This window comes from Serinus canaria, chromosome 5, assembly GCF_022539315.1.
Source record: "Serinus canaria isolate serCan28SL12 chromosome 5, serCan2020, whole genome shotgun sequence".
In the NCBI taxonomy this organism is placed as follows: domain Eukaryota; kingdom Metazoa; phylum Chordata; class Aves; order Passeriformes; family Fringillidae; genus Serinus; species Serinus canaria.
Genome location: NC_066319.1, coordinates 17,693,020 through 17,707,524, shown reverse-complemented (window position 1 = coordinate 17,707,524; position 14,505 = coordinate 17,693,020). Strand labels below are relative to the sequence as shown.

General features: G+C 47.3%; 1 protein-coding gene across 3 annotated transcripts in view; it reads right to left on the bottom strand.

Moving 5' to 3' along the window:
- Nucleotides 1-14,505, bottom strand: part of SLC25A22 (solute carrier family 25 member 22) — a 50,595-nt gene that overhangs the window by 11,246 nt on the left and 24,844 nt on the right. For all 3 annotated transcript variants that reach the window (XM_030240437.2, XM_030240438.2, XM_009099281.4), the window contains 3 exons: nucleotides 11,975-12,100; nucleotides 8,760-8,815; nucleotides 3,690-3,780 (listed from right to left, as the gene is read on the bottom strand). In XM_030240437.2, the coding sequence (XP_030096297.1) occupies nucleotides 3,690-3,780; nucleotides 8,760-8,815; nucleotides 11,975-12,100 (273 nt within the window). The remainder of the gene's footprint in view (nucleotides 1-3,689; nucleotides 3,781-8,759; nucleotides 8,816-11,974; nucleotides 12,101-14,505) is intronic.

Here is a 14,505-nt window from a genome sequence, read left to right as displayed (position 1 = left end):
AGCCACAAAACTGAGTCTCCCAACACATGCAGCTTCAAAAACACAGAGTTTAAAAGAAGCCCATCTGTTTCCAGCAGCCTGAAGACCTGGGGTTTCCCTCTCTCCACATTCTGTCTTCCCTGGCCTAGTGAAAACTCTTCCCCACAGAATGACACAGGAACAAAGACCTGCCTGGAGATTCTTCTGTGGGGCACCTTCTTCTCTTGGGAATTGCAGAGGCTCTTAGGTCAAAATCATCACAGGAAATCACTTGACCTTACCACCTTTGTCAGTCATGGTCACAGGGTGCCCTTCAGGTTTTTCAGTATCCTGGTCTCCCTCCTCTCCTCCACAGCATAGCAAGCATGTTTTCAGCACTTACACAACTCACTCAGGCCTTCTTCATTCCTGAATGACCAGGACAGCTTGGAAGGACTAACTCAGTTTTGTTTCTTGAGAAAACAAAAAAGCTGTAGCTGTAGGCTGTCATGATGGCCTTGGCATCAGAATAGAAACTGGCAAAGGAGCAGAAATGACGTAAGCACACATGGTCCCTGCACCAAAAGGAGGGGAAAAGCATGGTGCAGGCAGGAGTGCCTCCCTGAGTTAGCCTCAGGGTGGAGAGAGCTGCAGGAACACACACCTGCACACTGAGAGAGAGAGCTGCACCAACAAGGGCATGAGATCCCTTGTGAGGACCTGCTGCCACAGTGCTCTACCCTCAGCAGTGTCCAAGAGCAGAGTCAGGGAAAAGGGAGTCTAGCACAAACCTGTAGTGATAACATCCCTAAAATACTCTTCCAGCAATGTGCAGCCAGGCGCTTCCTACACCACAGGTGCTATTTCAGTCTGGCCTTTCAAAAATAGGCTTTATGCCACTTTTTTATCCTAGCAGTTTAAAAGCAATTTCAACACTAAGTTTTTCAAAGGATAAAAATAAATGCATTAATGCACACTGAAAGTTGTTGTTTAACTTGAGGCTACTTTGAGTCATGCTGGATTTGCCACACTCTCTCTGGGCAACACGTGCTTCCTCCTCTTGCACATTGAGGTCTATTTTAATACCACATATTTTAATCAGCAAATACTGGTAGAACATGCATATTTTATAAGAAAAGGATTACCAACTCATGCAACATATTTCAAGCAAGACAAGTGCTAGATGCTTAGCACAAAGGCATTCAATGTAAACAGGTCTAGAAGACTTCTGCAGCTTTGAGTCAGAGCATCCTTTGGGATACTGACCTAAGGGCACAGCATCTATGAAAGTACACAGACAGACTGGCTTGTGCAAAAAGGACTTTGATGGAGCTGAAGATCTTCCTCATTCAGCCTTACATTGATCCTAACCCCCTCACTGTGCTTTGCCCAACGTAACACCTTGACTCATGCAATTACATATTAAGAAATGAAACCACATTCATGTGCCAGGCAGCTCCAGGATTCACCTTTCTAACCCCAAGCTCTTTTGTTGTTCATAACTAGGCTTTGGCTGGAATTGTGAAATAGGTGGCCCAGCCTTGTGATGTGCTAGTGGGTGTGCACCTTGTTGGGTCCTGGGTAGGAGAGGCCTTTAAATTCCAGCACTGCTAATCCTGTCCCATCTAAGGCAACTGGGAAGGATGGGACAGAAGCATCCCAAGGGAGAAAACTGCCAGATCCCGTATTCATAGCCTGTACCAGCCACAGCAAACCTGCAAGGCATTTTTCTTCCCATCATGACTTTTTTAGGTAGAAACACCTTAAATCATCTACCACAGTAGTATCAAGGCTCTGCCTCTCTGTCCAGCTCATGCTGGCTACCCTCAAGAGCACAGCTGACCAGATTTCACTCATCCAAGCCCCCCACGGTGGTTAAATGAGATGAGTGACTCTGACTCCACATGCTACTAGGTGCTCTTGTCACCTAACTGTGGCCCAATGCTTCATTTCTCTAAAGGAACTAAAATGCTCTGTGTTGAGACACAAAGACCTCCCACTACCTGGTGGTATCATACTCTTACTCGATGTCACTGTAATGCCAGACCCATCAGTATGCAAGATTTAAGAGAACAGAATGTCTTGCTCTTGAAAAAATTCTCTAGCTCCTTTACTCTGAATTAAGTGCAGCATATCATCTATGTCATGTGTGCATCACCCAAAAGTCAAACTGGAAGAGGTCTGAGTGAAAACCTCAGCTGCTCGTGGAAACAGCTGCAGCCCCCTTACCCAAAGACCTGTTCAGAGCTGCATTCAGTACTGAGGCAGACATACACACTGGTCCTCTGAGGAAGCCTTTACCTCTCGTGGTGCAGGACATAGACTGCCAGGCATGTCCCCTTTTAATGGCTGAAACACTGCAGCAGTGATTGCTCTCCCAGAATGCCAAATATGTGGCAATGCTAGTGTGATTTTTGCCATGGAACCGTTCCCTTAGTGACAGTACAAGGTGTGGCAGCTTGGCACCTTTTAGGGCCTGTACAAGCTACTAAGCCCCCACTTTGTAGGTGGTGGCAAAGAGCTGTGCTGCTGTTTACGGCAGTACACCAAGGTGTGCTGGGCTGTCTGCTGCAGGGATGAGACACACCACTTGGTAGAGGACATCATTACCTCCCACTGTCTGAGCAGAGCACAGAAGAGACACTATTCAAAGACTTGAGTCAGAAAATCACGAAGAGCTGTGAGCTGATGAGTCACACGGACATATGTTATCTGCTACTTTAAAGGACTCCAGAACAAAAGAAAAAAAAAAGAAAAAAAAAGGTACAGGAAAAAAATGGATTCTCAATCTGTGTCAGTCCACAATCTCCACTGAAGTTGTTGAGACACTGATCTGCGGCAGCCAAGACTGACGTGATATGTTTTGGGAAGTTGGTAAGCCCAGTAATTGTGCTGGAGCTTTGCATTTTCACTGAGGCCCCATCCCATAACTGTTGATGGGAATTGCTGGGATGATATCCCAAGCAGGCTGTCATTTTAGCTACTGTCACTGAGGACTGGAGACAATGCCCTTGTCTGCCTCTGGGGAAAGGCCTCTCTCTGATGGGAGACACAACTATTTCCCATGCAATTTGGAAAACATCTTGGTGAAAGCAGCATTAAATATTCAGGATCCAGCTCCTCTCAACTGCTCCGCCTTATGCCTTTTACTCACATTTAATTCACATGAACCCAACTCCACTTGCAAGCTGAACCGGTAATTTTATTCCTTCAGCATTTATTTGAAGGTCAGCTGCTGCAAGTGCCCTTAGTCAATTCAGATTTACCACCTCTCTAAAACTATTTTCAAGGTACAAAAGGAGAAGAGGGGTGCCAAGTTTGGGGTCTACAGAACTTGACTTGATACCTTTTTGAGCAAGAAGGAGCATAAGAGGACCCAACAGGATGCTGAGGACAAGAGTCCTCCCAGCAGCTGTTTGAGCAACGATCAGTGACATTGGGTTCCTCTCAAATACTTAGACTACACATTCTGGATCTACTAACCTTGGCTTAAATCTGGGACTATTTTTAGAAGCTTGAATAAAGAGCAGTCATCCAGTGGAGTGCTTCATGTTTCCCATTTTAGACATTGCATCCTTAGCCTGCACGTAATCACCAGCTGAGCTGTTCAAGGTCAACTCATATTTCAGTCATTGCACTATCCCATTCCACCTTTTCCTGATGTCTCACCAGACGTGCTGCAACACTCAGTGTCTTTTAAGCTGACTGCAGAAGGTCAATTCCCTACTCACCCATCTTTGGAGAGGTGATGCCGGAAGAAGTCATTGGCTGCCAGTTTGATAGCCTTTTCTGGTGTCACTAGAGTCAGGTTCACTGCAGCCCCTGGGCAAGGAAAAGAGATAAAAGCCATTGGATAATGAGAATAATGGAACTGTTAACTAGACCTTTCAGGAATGTGTTGTAATTTCTGCACAAAACCACAGGCAGAAGCAGGAGAGTTCCCAGTGCACCAAAGGGATTTAGAAATACAAAACACCACTGAAAATTAACAAGTGTTTCTGCCTCCCAACACCTTGAGTTTGTGAAAACATCCCCAGATGTGTTTCTACTCCATTTGCCATATGTATTTTGTAATTTCTTCAGCTTCACTACTACCTCCCACCATGTATACATGCATCCTTGTCTCTCATCCAAGGATGCACTCCTATGAATTCAGAAATATGTAGATCAAACATTCAGAAAAGGAGTAAAAGATGGTTGAACAACCAGTCCCAACTCCCTTGCAAATATTTTATGATACTGAGAAGCAAAAGACCCCCTGCCCCACCTTCTCAATGAATCACTTCTCTGCTTCCTCCCTAAAAACCACCTGAGCAGCCTGAATTCTAAGCAGCTCAGAAAAGGCAGAGCCATTGAAAGACCTGGAGGCTGGCTGAAGTCACCTGGCTTATCTGCACAGCTCTAGACCAGCCCTTAGAGCAAAGTGGCTTCCCCTGTGTGTCACCACTGGGTGTCACCCCCAGAACAGGCACTGATGAAGTAGCTTTTTGCCCACCACAAGCTGCAGCACACAGAAATTCCCCTCTGAGCTCCATGGCAAGGCTTGCTGGGGGACCTGGGGTATAAACAAGCCTCGGATCCCTGCATCCCCCGCCCGCTGGAGTGCCCTTTTGTCAGGAGCAACAAACAGCAAATCCCTGTATTGTGCCTGTCACAATGAAAGGCCTGCATGGCCCGGCTGGCTGCTGTGGGCCCAACACCGGTATTAGTGCAACATCAGTGCAACACAGTAGCTGGGAGCAGCTTTCAAGCTGCCCTCGGGGAAATGGGGTTTGGGAAGGGCCAGTCACGTCCCAGCAGAGTGAGGTTTGCACCATTAGATTAACACTCCAGAACATTCTCCTCCATTCACTGAAATGTACTGAGCTCCAAGCCCTACAAAGGAGCTACAATTGAGATCAGTTAATGGCCTAGAACACTTTTGTAAGAACAAACACAAATACTTTATGCTTGTCTTTGATATTCTTCCTACGCATCGTGTCCCCTCTGCCATGGCTATTGCACACAAAGAGAAGCCACACAGAAATGCCCTTCACGCTCCACATCCACCTTTTCATGCCAATCATATCAGGATCGACAAAGCAAATCCACAGCCTCATTTTAAGTGGAAGTGGTTACCCACGAAGTGTTTCCTCAAACTCCAAGTTGACAACTTCAACTGCATTCCCAATGGCTATGAAGTGTAACACCTGTACACTGACACAGCATGACTAACCCTTTCCTTGGAAAAACAAGAAGAGAAAAGAAAAATGCATAAACCTGCTACTCTTAACACCAGTGCAAAGCAAACAAACTCCAAACTATCAAGCAAGAAGGGCACACAAAAAGTACACTTCCACGCTCTGACTTCCTTCAGGAACCAAGAGGCTTTCGCGGAAGTTTCTCTTCAATTGCAAAAAAAGCAGAGGGTAAAACATGCAACATAGAGGAAAAAAGTTAATGAACCTGAGTTTTCTCCTGCATCTTTGATATTTTCAGTAAAGCTGCTTAGCAGAGAATGGATAATCCCTGTCCTGAATAATCCATAACAGCTTCAATTTACCGGGGGAGGAGATATTAGATACTCCAGCTGCTAACTGTATGCTTTCCACAGCATCTTCTTCTTTTTGTAAAATCTCCTCAATTCTGCCCACACCAATGGGAACTTCCCTAACTAAAGCCAACCTTGGCCTTTAGGCAATGCTGCATATACCACAAGCAAAGACAGACAAACAGAATGGAAAAATAAACAGGAATCATTAAAAAACAAAGCTTTTTGAAAGTAAGTAAGGAAGCACTACAAAGAACAAAATCAACCAGCGCAAAATTAGCTGTTTGCCAACTAAACTTGCAGGAGCTCTCTCCTCACCAAGCCTTGGTTTTTTATTAAAACAGATTTCTCATAGAAGTCCTTATACACCACCAGCAACCTACATAACAGGGAGATTGAGTCATCCCCAGTGCAGCACTGGGAGATATTATTAGCAGAGGCCAAGGGAGGCTGCCGCACTACTGCAGCTGAAGTGCAGCTACCCTCCAAACGTCACCAACACCAAAGGGAACTTCCTCAGCCTGATCTGGGCCTTTGGCTCCTGCCAGCTTGGCTAAACACTTGGTCTGCAAACAGCACTGGGATTGCTCAGAACATGTGCTGGGATCTTTATGTGGCTTCTGGCTGGATTGCATTAGGAAACTGAGAGAGCATCTCTCCAAGATCCCCTATCACTGATGCCCATAGGGATCAGGAGCCCACAGGCACTATGGATTCATTCACTTGGCATCATGTTTTAAGGCTGCACAGCATCAATTCCTTGAGCACAGAAAGGGCTAGACAGCACATCCAGCATCAAAGCACTGTTGCTATACAGACATTATGGGAAAAAACATGAGGGAACTCCTCTTCTTCCTGTCTCAAACAAATCCAAGAATCCCTGTAAATTCTGGGGAAGAACTTGAGAGAAATGTTGGGATTGCCTTACACATCACACAGTTTGCTATGGGCTACTTATACAAAGCAAAGACTGTTTGCCCACACAAATATCTTAGAAGGTGATTTGCAGAAAAACATCCTACAAGCACAAGTGTCTCCTGTCTGCATCGAGGAGATTTGATTCACACATGAAGAAGCCCTGAAGTCACAGAGCAGGAATGGCTGTGCCCAAACAAATCCTTTCTGTCCTCTGATAGAGGCCAAAGGATCTTCAGGGACAACTGACGTGCTTGTGACTCCTCCATGGGGAGCAGCAGCTGCTAGTTTAGCACATTAACATATAATCCTCCCAATTTCAGCTTAAAGCCTGCAAATAGGAGCTTGTGAGTCATTCAGCAAATTCTGCTGGGGAACTAGGACAGCTGGAGGGAGCAGGAACCAATCCCACCACCTGATTTCCATCCTTCTCTGCCTGTAAGGCTCAGATATCTCTTTACTTTCTTTCCAGAAAAGTACTTATACAATCTTCATGGACCTTGGATGTATTTTACCCACCAACCTTCTCCCTGAGAGGGAGGGAAGGGCTGCTCATGTCAGCTCACAGAACTGAGGCACAGAGACAAGGGTTGCTGCTCTTCAGAGTACTCACATTTGCACCATGGCTATGCTGAAGCATCTGTAATTTTCTGGATGGAGCTGGAGCTATTCAAAAAAGGCCTCTCCAACCCAGCTCCCTATTTATTTAGTCAGAAGTAATTTCAAGCAACTATCAGCACCCTGAACAGAGTTAGAGACATGGACCAAGCTGACCAGACTTGGGAAAGGTGGGGAAAAGAAAGAGGTATGCAAAACCCTCTGTACCCTTCTGCTTGGGGATGATAAGTGACCTGGAGATCCACATCATCTCTACCACTCTAAGCCTTAAAGGACAAGGCTGTCTCTCCCAAAAGTCCTGATTCTCACAAAAACACTTGGTCCTACAGTCTCCCCTGTAAGTTTCCCCAAACAGCTTCTTCCTTCTGCCTCCTGCCAAGCAGCCTGCCAGGGCACATTTACAGCCAAAGTTAACACAAGCTCAAAATCCTGGCTAGGAACACAGCAGCAGCCAGATTCTGAAAAAAATCAAAGGGGAACACGTCACTAGCATTGCTAGCATTGAAGATGGAGCTTGCCAGGGTTCCTTGAGGTTATTTGTCTTGTTGCCTGCTCCCAGGAAAGCTGATGCAAAGCAGCCAATCCATCCCTGCCATCCACCACACTCCCCTGAAACGCCCACCAGGAAGTTGGGCAAGAGACACTGCCTGAACATCCAGTGCCTGTTCCTGGGCTGGCCAGCCACAATGCCTGTGTTTCCTTAGGAGCAGGGAAGAAGCTGCAAGAGACAATACACATGCCAAGAGCAAGGCGCCAGCATCCCTGGACTTCCGCTTGAAAAAACAAAGAGCAAGGACTCAACTTAATCATAGCAGCATAACTTTAATCAGGCTTTATCAGGGACTGAGTGCCACCAAAAACACCATCTGAGCACCCTAGATAAAAACTGCATATGCAGGCAGGTGACTGTCAGGACACAAAATGAACCAGAGTTCAGGGTCAGTGAAGCCAGTTGGAGCGTGCTGCAAGCCAAGGAGGTATTCCATGTTTTCCTCTGCTACAAATGAAGTCGGGATTTGGCCTGCTGGCCTCCTCTCCTCAAAATCTTAAAAAACTTACAGGGATTTTGTGTTTAAACTATAAAAAGTGTAATGTCAGCTGAGGAACTCACTGCTGTAATAGACAGCCTGAGACAAGGAGCCAAGAAATTTCTAGCAGGTCAGCACACAACAACCAAACAGCTGAAGTTCCACCCTGAGCCAACCTCTGATTTTCTTACCATCCCAAGGGAGGTTTTTTTGGAGGGCAGGTTATTTTAATTTTTTTTTTTAATAGCAGCTAGTTCTAATGCTTGAACAAGGCACTTGGGCATGCTTGAGACAGCAGGCCTGACCATGCTGGTGTAGGGTTTTGACATAAATTCAATCATTAACCACAGAACTTCAAGAGCTGGTTTGCTTCTGCCCCTCTGTCAAAAGCTACCATGTCTAAGCTGGGAAATATAATACTGTCCTGAAACAAAGTCCAGCAGCTTCACTTAAACTGCTAGCAAAGATGAACTTCACTAAGTGGTAAGGTTTAACACCAAAACAGTCATGAGGAGGACTCATGTCCTCAGTCGTAGGCATCTGAATAGACACCTGCATGGAGTTTATTTTAGAAACAGCTGCACTGTTCAACCTCCTAGGATATTGCCAGGTTATTGCTTTATATGCCAGAGAACAGAGCTTTTCCTCCTACTTACGCACCAGTGCTTCCAACGCAAAAGCTGTGCTGTGCCTGAGTCAGCTGTACTCACCTCTGTACATGCCAAAGTAGCCTTCCGACCGAATTGTTTTAATGAGGCAGTCAGACCTGCAAACAGAACAGAGAGGGATGAACCACAGGACCTCAAAGGTGGGTGAGTGCAGAGAAAAACAAAGCAAATTTCTTGGAGTGGTTTCCATTTACATTCTGTCAGCGAAACCCTCAGCTGAGATGGGAACCGTGTCAGCCTCTGAATGTGCCATTGTTGAGGCCTGAGTCCAGTCTCAACCCCTAATTCACAGGGGCTTTGAAACCCCTGGCTCACCCTGCACATGCTGTCTGCTTTCTAGAAACACAAAAGGGAGAAGTGTCACTGCAAGGGCTGTTTATCCAGGGTCCCCTGTGGCAAATGCACATGAAATGCTCTAACAAGCAGATCCCCATCTAGGCATTTTTAAATCCAGCTCTGGAAGGGAAATGAGGGGAGCCAAACCCCCGATGCTAGCTTGTTTGTCTTACTCTGTGAAATTTGACACGTGGCATACAAAGATGAGATGACCTGAACACTCAGTCAGCTGTGGCCTCCCACACAGATTAAAGCACGCACTTTTAACACATCAAGTTCCACAGCAGGCAGCAAGCACTCGGGCTCTTGCTCTAAGGACAGTGTGGCAGGGTACCATGCTCCAAGGGGAAATCTGTCACCTTCCTTGTTGCAAACACATTTACTACAAATGGGGAAACCCTGCAGAGCACTGGAATGGCTCTGTGCCTTTTGAAGGCACAGACACACACACACCTAGCAAATCCAAAGTCACAGTTCAGGAAGGTTGCATAGATTCCCTGGCAGAGTTTTCCTCTCTGGACCACAGCCACATGAAGCTGGGATGCTGCCTTTAGGATCTTTGGGAAGAGAGAGGTGCTTGCTCTAGCCATAGAGGAAGGGAGAGGTGCACATGCATGTATGTGTACATAATTTAAGGAATAAAAGGCTCTTTTAAGCAGTAATAAGAAAAGTGTGGCTGATGAAAACACGAATACATTTTTAAGAGATTTGGCAACACAAGGAGTAAACTTCTTCTCAGCTCTGCAGTAGTGCTGAGGTGGAAGAGAAGGAAGTACAGAGCTTCCTTGAGGGCTTTATGGCCAAACCTGGGCAAAGACTGTTCTAGAGTTATTTGTGAAGAGCCCATCCTGCATTGCTACCATCATGGCAATGAGTTTCCCCTCTGCTGGGGCTCCCTGAATCCTTTAGCATCTCATCTTTCACACATTCCACCCTAGCTCCTGCAACTTACACATACTCATCTCCTTCCGAGCAGCCCCTCCAACTCATCTGCAAGCCCCAGAAATCTCAGTGCACTTTCCTCCTATCCCTCCCATTAAGTTCTCACACTGCAGTGCTGGAGGCAACACATTTTCCCTGAGCCAGTGATGCTGCTTTGAACAAGGAGCAGCAGGGAGAAGAGTGAGAAGAACTTCTCCCCACCATATTCATACAGCCCTGCTGCATCAGAATAGAGCTTGCATGTCACTTAAAGCCCCTCAAGCTGCAGCAGAACAAGATGCAGCCAAGGCCACATCCAGCTTTCTTCTCTCCCTGGAAAAAGGGAGCCAACAGCCAATCAAAATGATATTAAAATGAAACCTCCACAATAACACACCTGGGTCAGCACAGCCCAAAAGCCGAGCTCTCTCCACCCCTCAGAAGTCCTCCAGTGTCTTTGTCTTTTTAAAGTGAAAGGTTCCCCTGATGCCAAAGATCTCTTGAGCCAAGCATAAGTAAAGCATGATATCTTAAAGTAAGAGAACCAACATTTTAAAGGAACTTGCTGCCTTTCCTGTGTGTTCAGCAGACACCAGGTAATTGGTGTAATCAGGACATCTAGTATTGATGGGCACACACCATTTCCAGAATAAGCTGCTGTGACAGGGGAAACTTTCTTAGGAAAGCTCAGCCCTTCCTGTTCTTAGAAGCAGCCAGTTCAAATATACAGGGTAAATCTTATGTATTCCTTAACAGCTCCTTATCTCACAGCAATTCCTGGCTATGGAGCTGACTTGCACTAGAGTGCTGGAGGTTAAAGCCTCTCTCCTACCGAGCTCCCTTTCAGGCATGAGACATCCTGGCATGCAGTCCCAAGGGGTGCCTACAAGTTCTTCCACCTGCCTAAACTCCTCCTGCTGTCAGGTCATGAGGGTAAGTGATCCTGAGGGAGGTGAAGCAATCTACAGCAGGAGCAGGACACAACAAAAGGGGATGCAAAGCAGTATGGGCAGCCACATCCTGCCAACAAGCCATGGCACAGTGACAATGCAGGGAGCAGAGAGCACAGGAACTATCAAGGGAAGCACCAGAGCCTACAGCCTAAGCTCATGTCATCAGCTAGAACAAGGAGGCACAGAGACTAAAGCCATCAGCATAGAGAGCATTTCCTTCCTATTTCCCCTCTGCCTCAAATTCTCCTGGGCAGGAAAGAGGAGAAGATGGTGTGGAGGAACAGGGATCAGGTTACACTAGTTCTAAACAAAGTGGTAGGAGGACAGGACATAGGTAACCAGTCCCAGTCCCTTCTTCCCCTCAATACCACAAATTCTTTTGGAAAACTAAGGCCTGTCTCTGGTTCCCAGGATAAAGAATCTAGTGCTAAGTATGGTACACATTCCCATAGCAGATATGGAGCCCTAAGCACTCAACACAAACTCCAAGTTAATTTGGTGGGCTGGATACACTCATGCCTTCTTTTCCTACAGATGCAGTACCTGGGGGTTTTTTTTGACACCAGATGGCCGGTCTAACTATAGCACGTGTCAGCCTGTGATCCTTCAAAAGGTCCACATGCAATGCTCTAGACTGGGAATGAGCGACTGCTTCCTCTTTTTAAAACTGACACAGCAAAGGACCTCCAATATCAGAGCAATGGAAACAGAACAGAGGCATCTGACCAGCTCAGCAGACTCCTTGTGTTTGGGATCAGGTGACTGGGATTCCTTGTGTTTTGCTTCTGAGCCCTGGCAGTAGTGAACACAGTGCTCCCAAGCAAGGGATGCAAGCAGATGTGCCCTCTGCAGAGGACTCCCCTGCTCAGCTCAGTAGCCTCAAGAGCTGCTCTATGTGCTTTATCTGCTTGGCTCCAGACTGTCCTCTGGCTTTCCTGAGGGCAGCCCAGTTCCTAGAGATGCTGAGCTCACCTGAAAGAGGTAACAAAGAGGAAGGACTCCTCATGGAAAGCCCCGAGGGATAGTGACCGTGTGGGCAGTACTCACAGGCTGCTGTACATCCGTTGACCATTCTGCTGGTTCTGCAGGCGAGTTTTTGCCAGGTCAATGGGAAATACACAGGTGACCCCAATCAGCCCAGCTATCCCTCCATTGATCAGCTTGGCAGGTAAACTGTAAGGGGAAGAGATAGAGAGAAACATGTCTTAGCACTGGGTAATATCAGGGAAGGGAAAGAGGAAAGAGCTGAGCTCTTTTGCATGACCAGAGTTAATGCAGCACTATGAGACAAGGCTGTCCCCCCCACCACAAAGGAAGCTCTTCCACAAAGCAAAGCTTGGTTCCTGCTGTGTATATGGAGAGGCAGAGAAAGCAGCACATACCATCAGCACAAACCACTGATAAGTGGAGTGGAGCCAAATACCTAACCCACACATTATTAGGAGCAGGAAAAAATCCTGTTGCCCAGTGCCCAGGGATTTCTGTTTTCCCTAGAGGAGAAAAGACTGAGTGTTGGACCATCCACCACGGGGACAGCCTTCAGTTAGGGGTGATGGCATCTGAGCCAGCAGGTTTACTGACAAACACTTTCCTGCTCCACAATCAGATCCGCAGCTAATGAGAGGTTTGTGATACATCAGCTGCTACCATCATGTGGGAATGGCCCAGCAGAAGCACCCAGCTGGCAGCCATGGAGCAGATGGCTGCAGCCACAGGAAACTGCTTCCAGACCCATCTCCCAGGGCCAGGGGAACACACACAAAGCAGCAGTCCGGCAAAACCACCGGGCTGGCAGCCTGCAGGGCTGCAGATGTGGAGACGTGAGCTCATATCTCTGGGGAAATCAAAACCTGGCTCGCTGCACGTGCTTCCGAAGCACGGGGATTTTTCCACTCCCCTTTGTGTTCCCACAGAGAATTCCTGCAAGTGGCACCGAGCAAAAGCCACATCAGCTAAACATGGGTTCCCAGCAAATTCAATTAAGAAAAATGTCCTGCACTTACATGCTCAATAAACCACTGCACACAGAGACAAAGAAAGCCCGTTTGAGTCAGCTCCCTCCAATAAAGCACAGGACATGGCTCCCTGAACAGAGGATGTGTCAGATATTAGGCTGATAGCACTCCTCAGCTGGGTGAGCCTGCAAGGCCTGTCCTCCCACCAGGGGAAGTGGCACACTGCCTTTCATGGCAGTGACATGCTGCTCTGGATGGGGGGACAGACTGCATTACCCTCCAGAGGCAGCAGTGCTGAGGCTGGCCAAGGCATGGTGGGGTGAAGCCCCGCAAACATCTTCTCCCCAACAGCACTCCAGAGTACTCTGCATCAAGGGGCAAATGCAGAGAGGATCAATAAACAGCCATGCTTGAGGGAAAGGCAGGATATGGAGACTCAAGGTTTCAACTTGAAGGGTCCCTGAGGGAAGCAGACAAATGAGGGACGGAAAAAATAGAAAAGACTTTGTCCACAAGGGCTAAGCATGATCTTGACACCTCAGGACTGACATACTGACATACCTTGACACACTCCTTTCAGCCTCTGCTGTCCTGCACCCAAAACTCCTTCCTCCTCAACACCTGCCAATACAACACACACAGAGCCCCAGGGCTGGCGCAGCTGGAAGAAGAGGTGCCAAGGACAGGCAGACAGATCTGAGCTCAGCTCAGCTCCAAACTAGACAGTGCTGACTGCGATTAAATCAGCACAGTACTTCAGGAGGGCAGGCCCAAATCAGTGCACAAGTTCAGTGCAGAGCCAGGCTTTCAGACCTCACCAGCTCCAGACTGTTGCCTCAGGGATCTTTGTGCCAGTCTGAGAATGGAAGAGATTTGCCTGCAAACTCCTACACTGAACTTGTTCTCAGGACATGGGAAAACTTCAAACAGTAAGCTTCACATCATTGTGTTCTCCTTATCTAACCCACAGTCACACTGGAGGAGGAGGTTAGAGACCAGATAGAAGTGTCCCAGGATGAAGACACCATGGACAAGGAAGGTCTTTGAAGACAGGATCACCTCAGCCTCCCCAAATTCAGCTCTGAAGTCACTGTTAGCAGGTCACAGACTATGAGGCACAACCAGTGCCCACTTCCAGCCTCAGCACTGTCATCACTTATCTAAGTGTCCCTGAAACACCTGGGACAGGCAAACACTTGCCTTTCTCAACCTGTTCCAACAGAGAAATCAACCCAGGTTTTATATCAGGTGGGACTGAGACACAGACACAAAGGTCCTGCCTGCTGCTACTGTAAGTGCAAGAGATTCCCCAATTTCAGCCCAGACCCCAGCAATAAAGGGGAAACATCTGATGTGCCTGGGCAAGCCAAAAATTTGAGGCTGCAGACAGCATCTCCCTCTGCCTGTAAGGGAGAAACCCTTGCTCAATACTCCCAACACACCTGAATCTAACCATCCAGATTTCCCCATGAACACTGCAGGGGAAAACTAGTATGGATGGACACAAGGCAGTATCCAGAAAGACACTGAGATTAAGTTCCACATGCACTGCTGCAGAAATGCAGTGCCCTTGATCTCACCATGCAGCAAACCACTGCCGTTGATTTTAGTCTTTTGCTATCA